At 33.6% G+C, this 20,702-nt stretch overlaps 1 protein-coding gene and 2 long non-coding RNA genes across 3 annotated transcripts; 1 reads left to right on the top strand and 2 right to left on the bottom strand.

Annotated features, from left to right (window-relative positions):
* Nucleotides 1-2,443: 2,443 nt before the first annotated feature.
* Nucleotides 2,444-3,763, bottom strand: LOC130995105 (uncharacterized). The gene is made up of 2 exons (XR_009092051.1): nt 3,237-3,763; nt 2,444-2,755 (listed from the first exon to the last, which is right to left on the bottom strand). It is a non-coding gene; the product is annotated as an uncharacterized LOC130995105 (long non-coding RNA).
* Nucleotides 3,764-5,235: 1,472 nt separating this feature from the next.
* LOC130995104 (GDSL esterase/lipase At4g18970-like) lies at nt 5,236-6,736 on the bottom strand. The gene is made up of 4 exons (XM_057920252.1): nt 6,634-6,736; nt 6,101-6,346; nt 5,730-5,977; nt 5,236-5,615 (listed from the first exon to the last, which is right to left on the bottom strand). The coding sequence occupies exons 2-4, from the start codon at nt 6,329-6,331 to the stop codon at nt 5,609-5,611; spliced, it is 486 nt and encodes a 161-aa protein (XP_057776235.1). The 5' UTR covers nt 6,332-6,346; nt 6,634-6,736; the 3' UTR covers nt 5,236-5,608.
* Nucleotides 6,737-11,095: 4,359 nt separating this feature from the next.
* Nucleotides 11,096-14,066, top strand: LOC130995103 (uncharacterized). Its single transcript, XR_009092050.1, has 3 exons — nt 11,096-11,157; nt 13,110-13,188; nt 13,786-14,066. It is a non-coding gene; the product is annotated as an uncharacterized LOC130995103 (long non-coding RNA).
* The last annotated feature ends 6,636 nt before the right edge of the window (nt 14,067-20,702 follow it).

Here is a 20,702-nt window from a genome sequence, read left to right as displayed (position 1 = left end):
TGCATTTTCTCTCTTACGTGTTGAAATCATGATAAATTAAAATGTAGTATTAGTTTTTAGGGTCCATGTTAAAATGTATAAACAACTTGAGCTTGCCTATGGAACAACAATTTTTCAAACACACCAACATATTATGCCAATAGATCATATACTAACACACTATCATAAATATAGAACTATAGCTCCAGAGAATCTTAGGTATACTATCATGTAGCCCAACACAATACAGTTGCTTCACCTTTTCTGAGTCTGAAATAGCTTCACCTTTACTGAGTCTGAAATAATTTGATAGTAATTGAACAAATAATTGATCTCTCCACCTGGATAATCATCAAATTCAATATTGGTAACCAAAATTGTGTTTAAGTAAATAGCATAGCTACAAGAACTCTATAAGTGACGTTGGAAATGAACTCTAGAAAAATAATGGGGTATGTGTTACCTGAGTGAATGATATAATGATTATAGAATAAAAACTTCAACTGATACGTTCAATACACAATCCCTTTAATTAAGGAAACGATAAGTACCTACAAAATGAAATTACATTTATATCCTGTTAGATTATAAATTGCCAGTTATCATAATCAAATAAGAGGGGAATTTGGCCGTTGATCTCTAAAGATCCAAGGGTTTATATTGGTTCTTAATTTATATCCTAAATCTAGTTCTTATTTTAGCCTATAGGGTTGGGCTAGGGTGAAAACACGCTTTAGTGTTTAAAATAGGAATACATCCTATCCATTAGATTAATATAAATAGACGGTCAGGATGAATTTTGAGATTAGTTTTAATTCAATCTACTAATTAGACTGATTCATTAAACTTTTGACGGATGGGTATTATTGACATAAAAAAATTATGACTTTCTATCTGCAATAACCTATCCCCGAAATTAGTGTGCATTTTAAAAGGGAAAAAAATACAAGGTAAGCTTGCATATTGTGAAATGGCGCCGCTGAAAAGATTTGGAAATTATTACAATTCCAACCTCCCAATTCAGACGCAATAACTCACTTCTTAAAAATTAAAGCAATTCATATATATGCAGTTTACAATTCTGGACGCGTATTGGGCATGAATCAGTAGGTTCTGTATATGTACCAGGTGTATTATTTCTTTGAATCTGAATTCAAAGATTTTGGGCTCAAATTTGTCATGAACATATGCGTATGAATCAGAGGGCAATTTCTAAACCAGAGGACGCGAATCCGTATTGAACCAATATTGGGCATGAATAAGTAGGTTTTGTACATAAACTAGGTGTATTATCTCTTCGAATCCGGATTCAAAGATTATGGGCTCAAATTTTTCATGAACAGATGCGTATGAATCCATATTGAACCAGTATTGGGCATGAATCAGTAGGTTCTGTATATGAACCAGGTGTATTATCTCTTCGAATCCGGATTCAATGATTCTGGGCTCAAATTTATCATGATCAAACGTGTAATATAGTTCAAAAAATCCATGAATTGAACTATCGCATGTGTGAATCGAATATGTGAATCATGGCAATTCGAACAAATGGATTTCAGTGATATTGCGTTTTAGCGATGAAAAAATTATGTGAGCAGTTAAACGTAAAACCTTAAGAGATAATACAGATTTGGGTAGGGATTTAGTGAAAGAAGATTTGATTAGATATGGAAATAATGGGCAAATAAAAAACGTATCAAAGTAATTGAATAGAAATAGTTAAATGACTTTCATATCCTCTTTAATTCTTTGCGTGTATAATCACGCTGGATTGAAGCTGAATAAGTGGATCAAATCTGACCGTGAGATTAATTCGAATCAATGGATGATAAGTGTTCCTATTTTATACAAAAATATATGTTTTTATTTTAGTCCAACTCTCTCTCTCTCTCTCTCTCTCTCTATATATATATATATATATATATATATATATATATATATATATATGGTGTGGTTCTAGAAAGAACTACATTATTTGTGAGAACGTGAGAACCATCAAATCTAATGCATCCATTGTTAAAATTAATGGATTCGCTGTTAAAATTAATGCACTTAAAATTTTTTAAAACATTGCTCCCTTCAGGATTCGAACTCAAGTTCTGCATTCATCCAACAAGATGATGCATTCACCGTAGATCTTGACAATCGAATGATTGAAAATGGTTCTCCGTTCTTTTTTTATTTAGTGGTTCTTTCTTGAACCTCTCCATATATATATATATATATATATATATACACACACTATATATATATACACACACACACACACACACAGAGTTAGATTATAGTAAGATTGTTATTTTTCGTGAGACGTGAGAATAATGTATAAGCCAGTATATAGTGTTGAATAACGATAGTAAAAAAAAATTGGTAAAATTGTCACAGCCCGACCTAAACTAACAACAGTTAAGTCGGGGAAAATGTGTGACTGGGGAAGGGAGAAAGAAAATGAAAAATAAAAAGGTTTCAATAAAAATAATTATTTTACTTAAGCAATACTTTACCATAATGTATGGTAATCATATACAATCACTTTTAAAACTCACGAGTAGACAACTTACAATAACACAACGACAAGTTGTCTAAATGATATAATTCTCGAAGCTATTGGTTTAAAATCTCTACAACACATCAATAAAGTAAGGTACATTAAGTGTTGCAGCGGAAACAACTCAAGTGGATTACATGTATGAGGACATGAAATCCCGAGCCTAAATTATACATATATACACCGAAGGCTTTGCTCTGCTTGCTACCATCTGCATCACAGCTTAACCTGCATATTTAAAAACATACGCAGGGCTGAGTAACAAAAAGCACTCAGTGGTCATGCCGAAATAACTTAAAAGCTTGCTCTTAGAGCTATATATTGAACTTGCCATCTCAAGCATCACACAGGAGTTTTACTTAAATAACCTGTGCACGCAAAAACTGTAAAACTTCTCTATAATCATCATATATAACATCATATACGTCTGCAGACATTAACATGTATGTACCATATCTACGCATCATATAACTTTAAGTGTTGAGAAGTAGGCCTCCTTCTCAAACACGATGACAAGCTAACACAAAGGTTAACTGTCAACTCTGTGTACACAAATCCTGACTCGCTCAGGACCCGAATTCGTAGTTCTATGTAGATGGTATCATACAAATCTCAAATATTGGCAAGTCAATAATTGGAAAATGAATGCATACACTCGAACGTTATATAATAAAGTATGCATCTTTACTTCTTGAGTTAGTAAGCCCACCTGATATGCTTAATGAAATAGAAGTCTTTGCTTGTCCATTCTACACTGCCACTCGAACCTTTTCTTTCAAAATATTGCAGCTACTACTTGAAATTTCTCTCCGAAATTGAACTTGAAGGAAGAAAATGGTGGTTCTGCTCTTGGGGGAAAAACTCGACAGTTAATGGTAGAAGAAGGAAAAATGAGTTTCCTTTGAATGTAAAGAATATATGTATAGCCTCTTTCTTGGGAGTTGCAATTATTAACAATTTAAAACTCATTTGTTGAAATGAGAATTTAACTTTGAAACCAATTTTGGTTCCCTCATTGATCGGCCCATTTGGGGCTTGTGGGAGAAATAAAGAATAAGAGGAAAACTTGGCTTTTCCCATAAGCCTTATTTTGTGGCCCTCAAAATTAGATCAAATAAAAATAAAAAGCAATTCTCTACACTAACATGACTCACGAAATTTGTGCTCCAAGCTCAACTAGTATTTGATAGCTATCTAAATTAATAAATTATTATACACTCCATGAAATATAATACAATTCTATATATATATACTAAATTTACTCAAACTAGTAAGAATTCAAATCCAAATCTCAAATTCATGGTTTATTAATAAATCATTACTATTAAAATAAGAAAGCTCATAGATAAATAATTAAATAACATCCGTCACTTCAATTAGTCGAGCAATAAATCGACTAATAATATTTCGTATTTATCACTATTATCATCTATGAAAATAATAAAATAATCCCTTTAACTAGGAATTATAAACTTGCTTCCAAGTATGAAAATAATAAAGGATGCAAGAATACTTAATTATTCAAATTATGCAATCACTGAATTAAAAGCTCAAGGTATTATAATAATATCTCATCTCATCTCAGTGATTCTACTTCTCTTTCTTCTTTTAGATAATAGAAAATAGAAAATAAAAATAATATTAATAATATATAACGCAGTGAAAATGCTGGGTGTTACAAAAATTTTCGCTTCCTCCAGGTAAATATTAGTCATAAGATACATTAAATCAATAACTACAAATCAATCTAAGATTTCACCATATATGAGGAATCTCATTGAAACCATTCCCTATATATAATCAATCTAACCGTAACATAATATAATAATCCAATCCAACGAAAACATAAAAAATAAAAAGTCATTTCGATCAAATAATAAGTTGAAAATGTAAAGTATTATAACATATGCAATTTAAATCCAATTTATAAATATCAATCTAAGGAAAATATAAAAAAATAAAGTCGTTTCGTTCAAATAATATGTCGAAAATTTAAGCCCAATCGAGTAATTATTGATGGGCCAGAAAATTGTATTAATAATTTTTGATGATGGGTGATTCTATTCAAAGCACTCCATTTGACTTATTATAGCCCCTTTACTAAAAAAAATAAAAAATAATTATAAGGTTATTGTCATATATTCCCTCCGTCCCTAAAAATTATGGACCAAAAGAAATGGCGCGGGTTTTAAGAAAAACTGTAGTAGTTGTGTTTAAATAAAGATTGAGTTCTACATTTTTTTGTAAGTAGTAAGAGAAAGTTTGTGGGGTTATTTTCAAATAAAGAAATATCACAATTTTCAGGGACGTCCCAATATATTAATAAAGCCACAATTTTTAGGATGATGATATGATAAATTTGTAATTTTTTCAAAAAAAAATATTACTCCATTATTTTAGTTTTAGAACTATAGTGAATAAAATAGGCTAATGGGTGCTCTGAATAGAATCACCCTTTTAGATGAAGTGATAGAGGCCCATGATGCACATGCCTAATTATGAAATGCAGCAAACTATGCTAATGGGCTTATCTTAACAGTATAAATACATTATAATTTAAGATTAATAACTCTAATTAGATATTGATAAATTCTAAGAAAAATTAGTTGATTGATAAATTCTAATTGAAACTCTGTTTGACCCTAATTGAAATTTAGAATATCCGACAAGCTGGCCAATATTTTCATGATAAAAATACATAAAGAAAGTTTTACTATTAATTATAATATTAATATTAAAGCGAACAACAGTGTTTTAGGATTACACCAGGGAATCGGGATATAATTATAATAACCAGAGCTAGCACTGGCTTTATTGCATGTCTTATTTCATTACAAGAGCTTTAATTTATTGCATTTGCAAGCACTTTACTGCGCCTGAATGAGAGTTCGAATGTCGACTGGGATTGCATCAGATTGTGTCTGAGCAATGTAAGCTCTAGAAGTAGTATAATTAGCCACAATCTGTGTTACATGATAGTCGTCGAAATATGTATACTCATCTCTGTTGCTGCATACAGCTCCGTCTCGAACACACAGTCCCGTTATCTTGTTTACTTCACAGCATGAAACATTTGGAACTTTAATACCTGAAAATAATCAACAAAACTAATCTCAATTAAAGCTCAATATTTAATTCAAAGTAATTATGTTTTTAATTCAAACCTACTCGAACAATATATAATAGTATTAATGTTAATTACCGAGGGTGGCCGCAAAGTTTCCCGATAAAATGCCGTATGTGTTTATGGGTAAAGTTGGCACCCGGCAGATTAGTGTTCAAGTGGTGAACGAGTGAAATAAGCTTAGTATTGAATAAGCGGACGGCGTCATTGATGAAGTCAACGCATGCAGTTCCCTTGGGAGGATAAAGAAACAACATTCGAGGTATGCAACCTATCGTAACTAACCCAAAAACTGCAACTTTTCTTGCTTGAAGGTTATACAGAGTCTGTTAAAATAGACGGTATATATATATATATATATATATATATATATATATATATATATATATATATCAATGAATTCAAACATACAACCATTATTATATAAATTAGGATCCGATGTGACTAACCGTTAATTGCTGAGAATATTCATGTATCAACTTTTCAGCGAAACTCTCTGGGGAGTTTAGAATTCTAGTCAAGGTTAATGGTAAAGCATAGTAGTTGTTGACGTAATCGCTATTTCCCATGTCAATGGTGTACAAACACTGTCGGAGAAGATGATTGGCTGCCGTCTGATTTCCGAGTATAGTAGCTATCCGACCAACGTTTACTTGATGATTTTTTAGCTGCTGATTCATGGGGATTTGTTGACCCTACAAATTAACCAGATTAATTATTAGATAAATAAAAATCACATATGGAGGTTTAATATATACTTCCTCCGTCCGTGATATCGTTTCCACATTGTGGATGGCGCGGGTCTTAAGAAAAGTGGTGGATAGTAGTGGATATTGTAATGAGTGGAATTTGGGTCCCACTTTTGTTGTGAGTGGAAGTTTGTGGACCCTACTTCTATAAATGGAAGTTGAAACGATATTGCGGACGGACCGAAATAGCAAATATGGAAACGATATCGCGAACAGAGGGAGTAATTAATTACCAGTTGCAATGAGGTCTCGTCGAGGATGCCAGCCCCACCAGATGCATAATTCACTCCTCGAAGAACTATGTTGGAGCCTCCACCAAGCGTATTTGGGGGGACACTAACAGCCAGGGGCGGAGCTAGGGGTGGGGCAGGGGGGTCACTGGGCCCCCCTGAGATTTTCAAAAATAGTAGGGGTATTTTTATAATTTTATATTAAAAATAAAAAATATGTAATTTTATCTACATTATTATTATGTTGAGCTATTTTAAACTGTAATTGGTATGCAATATTTAAAGTTAAGACGTTTTGAGAAAGTGAACACATAATTAATTTATACATATCATGATTGGATTGGATTCTAGAGATTTATTTTTTTAATTTGATATTGAAAGTTACTTTGTCTTACAAAGGTTTATGAGATTTTTGCAAATAAAATCACAAACTACTTCAAATTTGTAATTTTAACGTGACTTTTGACTGTGGCGAATTAAATCACTATTTTTTCAATTATGTCCCCTATTTTTTTTTCGACCGTTAGAGTGTTGAATTGCAGCTTACGTGGATTAGTAAAGACGACGTCGTTTTTGTGAGGCCTAAACGACGTCGTTTCGTACAATTTCAATTAATTTTTTTTTCCAAATTAGAAAGAGACGTACTGTATCTTGTATTTGCACCATAATTTTCAATATGTAATAATTTTATTGCAAAATACATCGTAACATGAATATTATATGGAGGAATATAATTCACACAAACTTCAAGTTAACAATTCGACAATTGAAAAATTTGGGGGATGAAATTGCAAAAATTAAAAAAGATGAGTGATTTACTTCGCCACACTTTTAAAGTTACGTTAAAAAAAATTGGACCCCCCTGAATCGAAAGTCTGGCTCCGCCCCTGCTAACAGCATACCCTAACAATTGACCTGCGGCAATGTTTAAATATAAATTAGTAATTAACCATAGTAAATGACCATATACATATATATATAGTTCTTAAAGAAAGTGTATAAAATTAATTAAATAAAACCCTATCTCCCAAGAGGAAAGAGTGTCTAGATATATACCAAGAATATCGGGAATATTAAATCCATTGGTGAACCTGCCGGTGGTGCCATAGATAAAATCGATTCCGTAAGGGCGATAATTAGCTTGAAGGAGAGTGGGTATGTTGTTATTGTTGCCATTGTCAAATAGAGAATCTCCAAACGGGAAAAAGCAAGGAACTTTTTGTTGGGCATGGATTAACAATTGGGGCGTTATGGCAACAAATATGATAGCTAGGATTATGCATTTTGAAGTAGTAGTTGCCATTTGGAAATGTGTGAGTGTGATGAATAATTCTAACATAGAATGACAGATTTATATAGTTCGCATCTTGTAATGTTTGTGCATCAGTGACTTTTGCAATTACCAAAATGCCATGTTGGGTATTGCAATTTGCGAGGCTGTTATGCATCTAGCTTCTACATACAATCTATCAATTTATTTGACCTAAAAACCTATATATATCCATATCCTTTAGTAATGAAATATTACCGTATATATGGGGGACTTAGGTTCATTGATAATAAGTTATTCGATAATGACATTTGGACACCAGGTGTCCATACTCGGTTTTTTGGTGGGTAGAGAGTGGGTCGGTTTTTAGAGGTTTAGTATTTTTTTCTATTTTATCCCTTGTTTTTTCCATGTATATTATATCCGAAATTAGTTGTTATGTTTCCTTGTTTTCCGTCTATTTTGTTTCCTTTTTTTCTTCCATTTTGTTTCCTTATTTTTCGTGATATTGTTTCTTTATTTTTATGTTTTTATTCCAGAAAATTTTATAAATTATATAATTCGATTTTTTTGGGATTTTTTTTTGATTTATTTGTTTTTAAATTTTATTATTGATTTGTTACCAATAATTTAGTGTTTCTTGTTAAAATAATCCTAGATTTGTTTCAGCTATTTTTTTTTTCTAAACTAATATTATTTATTTATTTTCAAAATTATTACTCCTAAATTTTGTGTTTATTTGTTTTTTCTTAATTTGTTTCAACTAATTTTGTGTTTCTCCTAAAAATAATACTAGATTTATTTTCAGATATTATTTTTTTATTTTTTTGAAAATTAGATTTTAAAAAAATATTATTTATTTTTATCTAATAGTATTAAATTTTGTTATTTTTTCGGATATTTATTTTGCTAAAATTTTGTAAATTTGATTGGAGGGTTTTTTTAGGACAATAATTTAGATTGATTTGAAAATTAGGGCAATTTTTTTTAAGTTTGCAAAAGTATAGGACATTAATAAATAAGTAATGCACTCGCATGATAATTTTCGGCCTATTTTAATTAGTGTCCTATTTTTGCAAGCTCGAAAATTTTAAAATGAGTTGAGAATTTATTGTAATTCAAATCAATTTATATTACTATCCTAATAAATCCTCTAACTCTACAATTCCCTATGTAACGAAATATATTGTGAGACTTGTATATCTATGTAACAAAAATATTTTTATAATAATTTTATGTATAGAAAAATTTAATTACATCAATATCAGTCACAAAATTTATTATAAATTGCATAAAATTTACTTACATTTTTATATGTAATAAAAATATATGAATATATATGTGGATGCATTTGAAATTTATTATGCCTAACTAAAGCTTTAAGTGAATTTATGGCACATCTCATAGAATCAATATGTGTCACTATAAAATCATAATGCAACAAAATAAATTTATTTTTGTGACATGATCAGTTTTGTCTTTATATGTAATAAAAATATATGAATATATATGTGGATGCATTTGAAATTTATTATGCCTAACTAAAGTTTTAAGAGAATTTATGGCACATCTCATAGAATCAATATGTGTCACTATAAAATCATAATGCAACAAAATAAATTTATTTTTGTGACATGATCAATTTTGTTTTGATGTTTGTTCGTTTGTTTTTTTTTTTTTAAACTTAAAAAAAGAGGGCAATGGTGGGGCGTATGGATTAAAGTTTGCATCCTTTGAATGTTCCCTTAGGGGTAGAGCTGTCAAACGGGCCGGGTCTACTGAGCTTTCGAATTATACCGGGTCTGTAATAAAGTTGAGCTACGATCACAATCTCACAACTCCAAGAAACACAACTTTCAACACTCGATTTCAGTTTGCAAAACAGAATTCACAAACAAGAATTGAAAGTAGAAGTTTGAATGCTCTAAAACGAAAAACAAGAATCGAGACACCAGGAATTTTACGTGGTTCGATCTCAACAGAGATCTACATCCACGGTAGCACAGCTACAGATGAGTTTCACTATGAATCAAGCAAGAATTTACAAGTTACAATCAGCAACAAAAGAAGAAAATCTCACAGCTCACAAGCTACTTTCTAGCTACTGTTTCTCTAGATTTCTCTCTTTCTTTTTAGCCGAATCTCATCAATCCTAACACTATAATCTACAAAGAGTATATATACAGAAATTTGGGTAAAACTAACTAAAGACTTGATCACCAAGACACCCGCAAGTTGGCTGCTTGCAACCGAGTCTGTTAAAACAGATTCTGTTGTGAACTTCAGCTTATTGCAAATGACTCCTCCATCTTCCAGTATTTTCACTTAAACCCCTGTATATATATGTATGAGATATGTAGTCACATACAACAATCTCCACCTTGACTCCATAGCTCATATCTTATCTATACCTGTGCTACTCAACCAACAACAAACATTAGTAAACCAAAGTGCTCTCTGTAAGAGAGCATACCTTAATCAATTTAAGACAAAACTTGAATTTAGAAACTGGCAAAGACTTAGTCAGCATGTCTGCTGCATTGTCTTCAGTTCCCACCTTTATCACCTTTACTTCACCTTTTTCCACAATATCTCTCACAAAGTGCAACCGAACATCTATATGTTTTGAGCGTTCATGGAATATATACCTGGTGTTTGGCTAAATGTATAGCACTTTGGCTATCACACATAATAGGAACAACTTCCAGTTTCAGACCAAGCTCTTGTAACATACCTCTTAACCAGATACCTTCTTTAATGGCCTCAGTAAGAGCCATATACTCTGCCTCAGTAGTAGATAAAGCCACTACTGACTGAAGCTGTAATACCCCGTTTCCTTGAGTTAAATTTAGAATTTATTTTCGAAATTTAGAAGTAAGATGATTCACGCCGGATATAAAGAAAATGAATTTATTTTTTTAATTCCAACAAAAATAAATATAATTTACAAAAACATTTGTAAATTTAGTTATTTAATTTAGCATTCAAAGCATTTTCACGAGCTTTTATTTAAGCAAACACTGAAGAATTATTACAGTTTTCATAATACAACCGGGAAGACTTTTTATTTTATTTTATTTAATTCAATATCTACCTACTCCCATACCCACTACACCCACCTACTCCCATACCCACTACACCCACCTTTTCGCAACTACATAGCTGGGTTGATGCTTCCATCTTCCAACCCACAACAATCAATTCAAGAAATGCTTTGCAGATCATCCCAGGCCCCCAGCTCAAAGAACCATCACAAGGTTTCATCTTTTAAAAACTCCATTAATTGTTTTGCTGCGTGTTTAAGGCACATCCATTTTATGCTTCATAATAGAAAGATTTAAACTTTCCCCAAGCAGAGATACACCAACTCACATTCGTTGCATCATTCCATCAAGATTTATATACATATGTGTATTTCGCTAAAAACAAAATGATGTTTTATATAGAAGAACAATATACTTATATTTATGTTTTTAAAACAAGAAAATGAATAGAATGAAGCATGAGTTTTTGAGTCTTGAAGCTTTAACTTTCTCTGTTCGAACTTGTTGTGTTGAGTCGGGAGGTGGACGGAGGCACGGCACGGCAGCGGCGCTGCTGTCGCCCGGCCACGGTGAGAGAGAGGGAGCTAGGGCTCGGGCGCCGCTCTTCGCGGTGGGATGTCGGGCCTGTTTCAGCCGAGAGAAGAGTGAAGCCGAGGGTGCATGTCTTCTGTGGGCTGGGTCAGAACTTGGCGGCGGCGGTCTGGCAGCCGCTGTTCGTCGGAGAGAGATGAGGGAGGCTGGGTTTGGCGGCGGTGGTGCCGCTGCTGCCCAGCCAAGGACGGGCAGAGAGGGAGTTTCAGAGGGTGAGCGGCGACGGCGGGGCGAAGCTACTGCCGTCGGCTGCCGAGTCAAGTCAGGGAAGGGGCGTTTTGGCTGTGAGCCGGCAGACGGCTGTAGTGGCGTGAAGCTGCTGCTGTCAGTCTGGCCGAGTAAGTGAGAGAGAGAGAAAGCTTGAGGGCTGGGAATCGGCGATGGTGGCAGCGTATGGCGGCTGTTACCAGCCGAAGAGAGAGGTCAGAGAGAGAGCTGGTGGCGGTAGCTCGTCGCTGCTGCGCCTCCGGCGAGTCTCCGCGGCATCGTACTTCCGACGTGAAGAGAGAAAGAGAGAGGTCGAAGGGGAGTCAGGGGACGGCGGAGGCGGCGCTACTACCGCCGCCGGAAAAGATCGAGAGGAGGGGAGAGGGTGCAGCCGCGTCTGTGTATGCGTGAGTGTGTGTGTGTGCTGCGCCGGAAAAGATCGAGAGAAGGAGGAAAAGGGGTGCTGCTGCGCAGCTGGTATGAGTGTGTGCGTTGTGAGGCAGAGAGACGAGAAAAGGGAGAAAGAAGGGGTATAGGGTTTGAGTGTTGGGCTTTGGGGTGGGTTGCGAATTGGGCCGAGTATTGGGCCGGGATTTTTGTTTATTTTTGTTTCAGATGGGCTTTGGAGTGGGCTTGAGCATATGGGCCGAAAATTTTAAAGGTTGGGCTTTGTTATTTCCTTATTTGGGCCGAGTATTGGGCCGATTTTTATGAGTGATGGGCTTCGATTTTTAAATAGATTTGGGCTGCGATTTTTAAAAGCTTGGGCCGATTTTTAATTTTATTTAGCTGGGCCCGATTTATTTTATTCAGTCTGGGCCATTCATATTTTATTGAGTTGGGCCTCATCTTTTAAATTTATATGGGCTATTATTTATTTAAGCATGAGCTCTATTTCATCTATTTAAATGGCTTCCCTATTTTATTTAATTAGACTATTAATTAGTTTGATTAATTATTTTTAAAGACTTTGGATTGCCTTCAATTAATTAAATTGGGCTTTCTTATTTTTAATTAATTGAACTATTATTAGTTTGATTAATTTATTTAAAGGATAATTTTTATAATAATATTAAATTATTATTAAGTGCATATTTTAAGTAATTACTTATCATATGCTAAGCATGACATGACATTTCATTTGCATCATGAAATAAAAAGTATTTATGATTTAATTGGTTTTATTTATAATTCCAATTATTAAAGAAAGATGAGTAAGAATATTGTTGGTGTTCTTAACTCAAGAGAAATGTTTTTAATTATTTATTCATTAAAAACCCGGCTAAGTGAATCATAGAATGTTAAGCACTACACCATGACTTAAGATTAGATTCAAGGAGACCTATTAAGAATAGAATTTCTTGTAGGTTTTGTGGACCAAGGGGATTAGCACTGTTTTCCCAAGACAGGTTATGTGATTATGATCTTCAGGCTTTGCCTATCCAGGTGGGCATTACTTTTACTATACGTATATAGAGATCCCCTGCGTATCGTAGGCCTCTTATACGAATATATGCATGAGATGATTTTAACTGTTAATTTCAGTTTATTATTATGCCCAAATGATAAATGACTCTTATGAAATGAAAATGACATGTTTATGAAATGAAATGAAATGTTTATGAAATGATTGACTGCCAAAAATGTTTATGTTTTACGTATGTATCCTATCTGTGTTGGTTCGCCAACTTTAAAGGAAATCCAATTGGGATCCTATGCTAGACAAAGGTCGCTAGCTAGGGTTAACGTGTACACTCATGGAGACCGCGAGTCGCTTGCGACCGGTCTTGGCGTCCGTGGTAAGGAGGCCTCCTTCCCGGCGCGTGACAGAAAGGAACAGATATGGATCATATGAAGGAAAATGATCGGCCGATCGACTTTATGAAAATGAAAGAAATATTTTAGTAAGCGCAGGTCATTTAAGAAAACCCCTGTGTGTTACTGTTATGGCAGTTCAATTTATATATGTATGCATGTTGTATTTTCGGCTATGCCCACTGAGTATTTTTATACTCAGCCCTGCATGTATTTCTAAATGTGCAGGTTGAGCAGTTGATGGAATGGAATGATGTTGAGCGGGTGTTCCTTTGACATTTCAAGAAATGTAACCTTGAGTATACATCTTCATATGTATATCTCACACGTTTTCCGCTGCAAAACACTTTGATTAGGATAACTCTATATTATGAAGTTGTTACACGTGTTATTGGGTAAACCACCTTAATCAGTTCTCTTTTATGTGTATGTTTTATAAGTATCCAAATGATCATATATGATCCTAGCTTTTTATCTATAAGTGATATTTTCATATACTTTAATGTTAAGTAATTGTCCATTTCCATTTCTTATTGTTCATCCCAAGTCATAACCCCTGTTAACCCGTCATTGGGATAGTGGGCTGTGACAGAGTGGTATCAGAGCGGTTCGTTCGCTCTGGCCCTAGAAACCTTATTCTGAAGAGTCGAGTCTAGTTTGATTCTTTAGACTTATACGGGTTCATATGGCACCGCTCAACACTCCATTGCATCGTGCTCAATCAAGGAAAGAAGGTAACTGCAGTTTCAACGTTTTAAAGATGTTAATGTTCTAAAATGCTTCATGAATATGTTTATGTGAAGAGCATGTTATGATGAAATGTTGAATGTTTTGCCTTTCATGGCATATTTTCGCAATCTATGATGTTATGATCAGACGAATGATACAAAAATTGACATATGTTTTTCCGGAGAACATAGATTGCTATAAGTTGCATGATCACAATTTTAAAAGAACATGGACTACTAGATTAGTAGGATATCTCTACAATTTAGATTCTTAAGGTGATGAGGTAGAAGAATGAAAGAGAACTTAGAGCATTTCAGCTCCCTTAAGAAAATGATGGTTCTTTTGAACTACAAAGGGGAATGAAAAGATATGTACGAGGTAAAGGAAAAGCACATAATGACGATACAAGACAAATTCAAGGTAAACGTTGCATCAAAGGTTGAACCATAGTCTCTACGTTCAAATGTTCAAGTACGACGGAATATCAAATCGACTTTTGCTACAGGATAGATTTTATGAATAGAGTATTTTGCCTATGTACGTATGTCTGTGTGTATATGTCTTAAGAGAGGTTTGGGGTTTGAGATCAATAGGATAGGGAACCTTAAGATAAGTTTAATTGTCATAATGAACTTATGTTTTGTTATGTATAGTATGTTCATGGCCCTTCAAGTTCGGGACGATGTTTCTCGTGTGACTGGGAGGTGATGATGTTGGACCTGGCCAGTCCACATGATCCAAATCTCAGTAGACGTCTTTTGGGTTGAAAACCCATGTGTTTCAACTTTCGGTTGAAAAGCCAGATGGGTTCATACTCGAGGTCATTTTGTTCGACCTAGTAGTTAATCATTTCATACCCTCTGGTCATTCTTTTGATTCTCTTGAACAATTTCTACAACACCTTGCTTTGATGTTGTGTTGAGTTTGAGCCTTGCAACTCGTGAGTTGTCATAATAGATTCCCTTGTTTGATATGACCAAGAAATGTTAGTCTACCGATGTAGTATACTACCCAAACTATGACTTCATATAATTGTGTCTCATTGTGATTGGTTGAGATTAGTTTTTGTCCTATAAATGATATCGACCACTCATTATGATAGAAATTCAGAGTTCTAGCTAAGACTGTAATATAGTGTTCGAGTACGAGGACTTAAGTTAATTGGTCTATGATAGTTTTAAGATATATTCATAAAAAAAAAGTGTTATGCATGTGATAGGTAACAAGAAATGGGTTGATGACCATTTTGGTCTTTGGAAAATAGGATACTCCGTAGATGAGCCCTAGGAATGAGGTAGGAGCAAAATGAACCGCCGAAAAAGGACGAGGGAACTTATTCTCAAGTAAATCTCGTGTATATAAATTGGAATTAGGAATCCAATTGATATGAGGAGAGACCCGAATCTATTCTAGATCGGAAAGTTAAAGTACTAAGGAATAAGTCGATACCCTTAGTAATAGTTCTTTGGAAGCACTATGATCAAGAAAAGGCGATGTGGGAACTCGATTCTAGCATGAATGAGAAGTACCCAGAATTATTTTCTGTGGTACAAATTTCGTGACGAAATTTCTTTTAAAGTGGATAGTATGTCATACCCCGACTTTTAATCCCTGATTAAGGGCTTAATTATTAATAATTAGGATTCGGCATCCATTTATAATAAAAACTGGTTTGATTTATCTGATATGATTTAATCATTATATATGTGTTTTAATGTGCTTAGTTAAAGGAAAATTTTTATAAATGTGGTGCATAAGTTTTAATTGGTGAGTTAAGTGTATTTATATGAGCCACATGAATTTTAAGTTATGCATGAAGTCATGAATTTTATCTAAATTTGATAAGTACATGTAACACCCCGTACTTTTCCCTATGTTGTGAGATAGTGTCTTAACACTATTGAGAATACTGAGATGTCAGAGAGATTGACTGTCCTATTAAGAAAATAGGAATAATGAGTTGGAAATAGAGTCGAGAAAGAAAGAGTGAAAAACCTTGATAAAAAAAAAAAAAAAAAAAAAAAAAATCGGTCGGAGAGACGTCTAGTTTGTCTGTGTTTGCCGACTGCTTTGACGTGATATTATGTGAAATTACGTGACTGATTGATTATGTGAGTTTTGTTACGTATGTCATTGTGAGCAAGTTATTATGATTTTTATTTGAGGATATTAGCACTTGGAATTTTAATTAAGTTTCTAAAGCAAGTGCAGTTTATTTTTACCGAGAAATCAAAGAATGCCGGTTAATGAAAATATTTCCAAGCATATATTTTGTTTTAAAATTATTTTTCCTATGAGAGGAATATTATAATTGAGTGAGTGCACTAATATTAGTGCTATAATTATTTTATGTGGTCACATGAATAATTATGTATTGGTATTTTATTAATTAGTACATTTCCATAGTTATTGTGATTTATTTTTAATCACCCTTCTCACAATATTACTTTAATTTCCCTACCATGTGACTGAATACCACAATTTGCCAAGTGTAGAGATTATTGAAGAGAGTGTAGAGATTAGAGAGATAGTGTAGAAATTAGAGAGAGAGAGATCAAGGCATTAATTGTCAATATTTTCTTAAGATTACAAAATCCTCTTTAAAGATCACAAGATCATTTACAATCTTGCAAAATCCTCTCTCACTACTCACTCATCATTTTCGACCAACACCTCTCTCCCTCTTTCTCTCACTTTCCTCCATTTTCCTCCATTGAAGAGACCTTCGAAGCTTCCAAAAATTTTACAAAACACCTCAATCCACTCTAAAATCTTCCATAAACACATCCTAGCTACTTATATTCAAGAGAATCATTGAAGAAAGGCTTCCAAGCTAGAGTGAGAAAATGTGAGTTTTGGTGAGAAATTTGGGTAAGTGGTCATGTATTCCATAAATCTTGCTTGAATGATGTTGTATGAAGAAAGAAAATCACCTCTCCCTTGTTCTTAAAATTTTCAAAAAAATGGGTCTTTACCCTTCAGAAAATTTTCTTTTTCTTTCCTTGATTTGGGAAAAAAAAAATGAGATCTATGTGGTGTTTGTTGATGATTGATGTGTGTTGTGAAAGTATATGCTTTGAGATGTGAAAGTCGATTGAGTTTAGTTTAAAAAAAAAAAAAAAAAAAAAAATTTGGGAAATTGTGAGTCGATGATTTATATGATGATTGATAATTATTAAGTTAATATATATGAATATCTTGATGATTAGCCATGAGATATAGATTTTTCTATTAGGTTAGTTTACCTAAAATTGGGATGTTGAGATCCTATGAATCAATTGATGTATTGATGATGGATTTGAGTTATGAGATGATCTAGATGATTAATGATGGATGAGATTGAAGCTTGAGGTTGAGAAATGAAAAATGAAAAGTGTTAGTTTGAGGAAGAAGATGACATACATATGTATCTATATGTGATCTTGTTTTATGATGTTGATTTGTGCTAATTGGTAACCTAGGATGTTAGATCTATGATTTGATCAATAGGTTATACATGATTAGTGATATTTTCAAAAGAGTTTAGTTTAATAAAAATTAGGACTTTTTGCCTATGTGTTATTAAAGTGATTTTGGCTTAAGATATATGTATTTGAGCATGATATTAGTGTATAATTATGTTTGAGTAAGTCTTTTGTTGGCTAAGAAAATTTTTGACTTAGTTTAGTTTGTATGAGTTTTTGAGTTTTCATATTGTGAGAAGACGATGATTGATAAAATGAGGTCTAATTGCTTTATGACCATTATGTGAAAGTTTGTCATGTTTTATTAAGAGTTTTATGATGATACATGAAGTTTCATTAGAGTTTAGTACATGATAAAAGGGAATCTATATGTGTATAATGATTTATATGATGAATGAGATCATGTTTGAATAATTGAGTAATTTTGATCATGAAAATGAGAAGAGAATTTTAATGATGCGTTCATTGAAACGTTTTACTAGAGATTTGAGGTTATGATGTAAGAAGAGAGTCAAGATTTGAGTATGATGAGCATTATAATGAGCTTTGATGAGTTTCCTTTAAGGAATGTTGGGTTGAGTATTTTAAGAGTTTGAGATGAGATTTTGGTGAATTTCGTAGGCCTACTGACCTACTGTGATCGACGGTTTTTCAATGTCAAAAAGCTTTGAAAATTTTATACCAAGTCTCTACATAAGTCTTGAGAACATCGGTAAAATTTCAAGTCATTTGGACTTCATTTACTATTTTTATAAAATACAAAACTGAAATTGCATATTACTACCGAGAGTTTCAGAGAGCAGGGGAAAGAGTCATTCATTTCAGTAGCTTCCTGTGTGATCTAGCTTTCCAAAATTTTATGGTATTAACCTTATTGTGTTAGCTAGATATCCACAAAATTTGAGCTCAGTTTGACAACATTTACTATTTTTCAAAAATCCAAGTTTTCGATTGCTCAAAACTGCCGAATATGGTAGACTGTAGTAAAACAGTCATATCTCCTACAATACTTGGAGTTTTTGACTCTACTTTTTTTATATGAAAATAGACTCGAAGACCTTTCTTTTGGTATGAGTCTCGAGTCCAGGAGGTGTCGGAGTAAGAACAGGTTAGATTTGAAAGTTGAGTCAGTGTAAAAACAGAGCATGTTTTGATAATGTTTGATTGTGTTTTCTTATATGCCTTATGTAATTGTGTTGTCTATGTGTTGAACGAGATTGAACGAGCCTTATATGAGAGATAAATCGAGACTTAGTACCATGATTTTCTTGAAACTTATCCTTGAACTTAAGGATTTGAGATGAGTGGAGAGTTTATATAGAGATGAGTAAAGAGATAGAATATGAGATAGAGCATGAGTTAAGGCTTTATGAAAATGGATTTTAAAAGGATTAAAATGTTTTAAATCAATTCATTTTTAATGGAGTTTAAAATGCTTATTTAAGTCATTTATAAATGAATAATGAGAAATGCGTAAAGAAGTTCGTAAATGAATCGCGGCATGAGATTTTCAATTTCCCTAGTAAACTAGGGAGATATTATGAATGAACAAGCAATGAACGAGATTCTCACCACCGAGTCACTACAACAATTGGAGAAGGAAAAAGTTCACGCACAAACAAGATATGTATACCACCTCAAGATGGAGGTAAAGAAAAAGGAAATGGAAGGAAAGCACTAGAACTAAACTTAAGGTATAACCCAACCCCAAGGCTAGTAGGCTCAAGGTAAGAGAGTGAATGCTTTGGCTAAAGTGCCAGAAGCTACAGCAAGAATAAAGTTGGAACGCCACCACAATGGAAACTTAGAAACCCCATTAAATAATCATTTGGAAATGAGAAAATGAGTTTACATGGCAGAAGGAGTGCCATTAATCTTTAAGTGAAAGTTACCAAGATGATGAGAAAAGTTTGATGTTAGAATTTCCTAGTCAAATCTGAGAAGGTGACTTAGGACGAAGGAAACAATTAAGGTAGTTCACCACTTTACTAAGATGAAGTGGGTGAAAGAATGTTGTTAGGTCCTAAACTGGTCCAATAGATGATTGAGAAAGTCGACCACATCAAGCAAAGAAACAAAGAAACTCAAGATAGACAAAAGTCTTACGCCGATAAACGCCGATCGGAATTAGAATTTAATGTTGGGGATCGAGTTTTCCTCGAAGTCTCTCCCTCAAAGGGAGTTATACGTTTCGGAAAGAAGGGCAAGTTACGACCCCGTTATATAGGACCTTTTGAGATCCTAGATAAGTTAGGCCTTTGTAGTCTATAAGTTGGCTCTGCCACCAAGCATTGTGGATGTATACAATACGTATAGCATCTCGCAATTAAGAAAGCATGTGATTAAGCAAGATAAAGTAGTCCTAGCCAGGACCTAAGTTGTGAAGAGAAATCAGTCCAAATACTTGATCGCAAGATTCAAGTTTTACGAGGCAATAATATTGTTCTCGTCATGTAGTGGAACCATCGCAGGATGGAAAAGGCCACAAAAGAGATGAATGAAACGAATGACTAGTATCACAAGATAGAATACCAGATATGCAATTCCGAGGACGGAATTTTTATAAGGAGGGAGGAATGTAATACCCCGTTTCCCTGAGTTAAATTTAGAATTTATTTTCGAAATTTAGAAGTAAGATGATTCACGCCGGATATAAAGAAAATGAATTTATTTTTTTAATTCCAACAAAAATAAATATAATTTACAAAAACATTTGTAAATTTAGTTATTTAATTTAGCATTCAAAGCATTTTCACGAGCTTTTATTTAAGCAAACACTGAAGAATTATTACAGTTTTCATAATACAACCGGGAAGACTTTTTATTTTATTTTATTTAATTCAATATCTACCTACTCCCATACCCACTACACCCACCTACTCCCATACCCACTACACCCACCTTTTCGCAACTACATAGCTGGGTTGATGCTTCCATCTTCCAACCCACAAC

Source organism: Salvia miltiorrhiza, chromosome 7 (genome assembly GCF_028751815.1).
Source record: "Salvia miltiorrhiza cultivar Shanhuang (shh) chromosome 7, IMPLAD_Smil_shh, whole genome shotgun sequence".
Classification (NCBI taxonomy): Eukaryota; Viridiplantae; Streptophyta; class Magnoliopsida; order Lamiales; family Lamiaceae; genus Salvia; species Salvia miltiorrhiza.
This window is presented reverse-complemented; position numbering and strand designations above follow the sequence as displayed.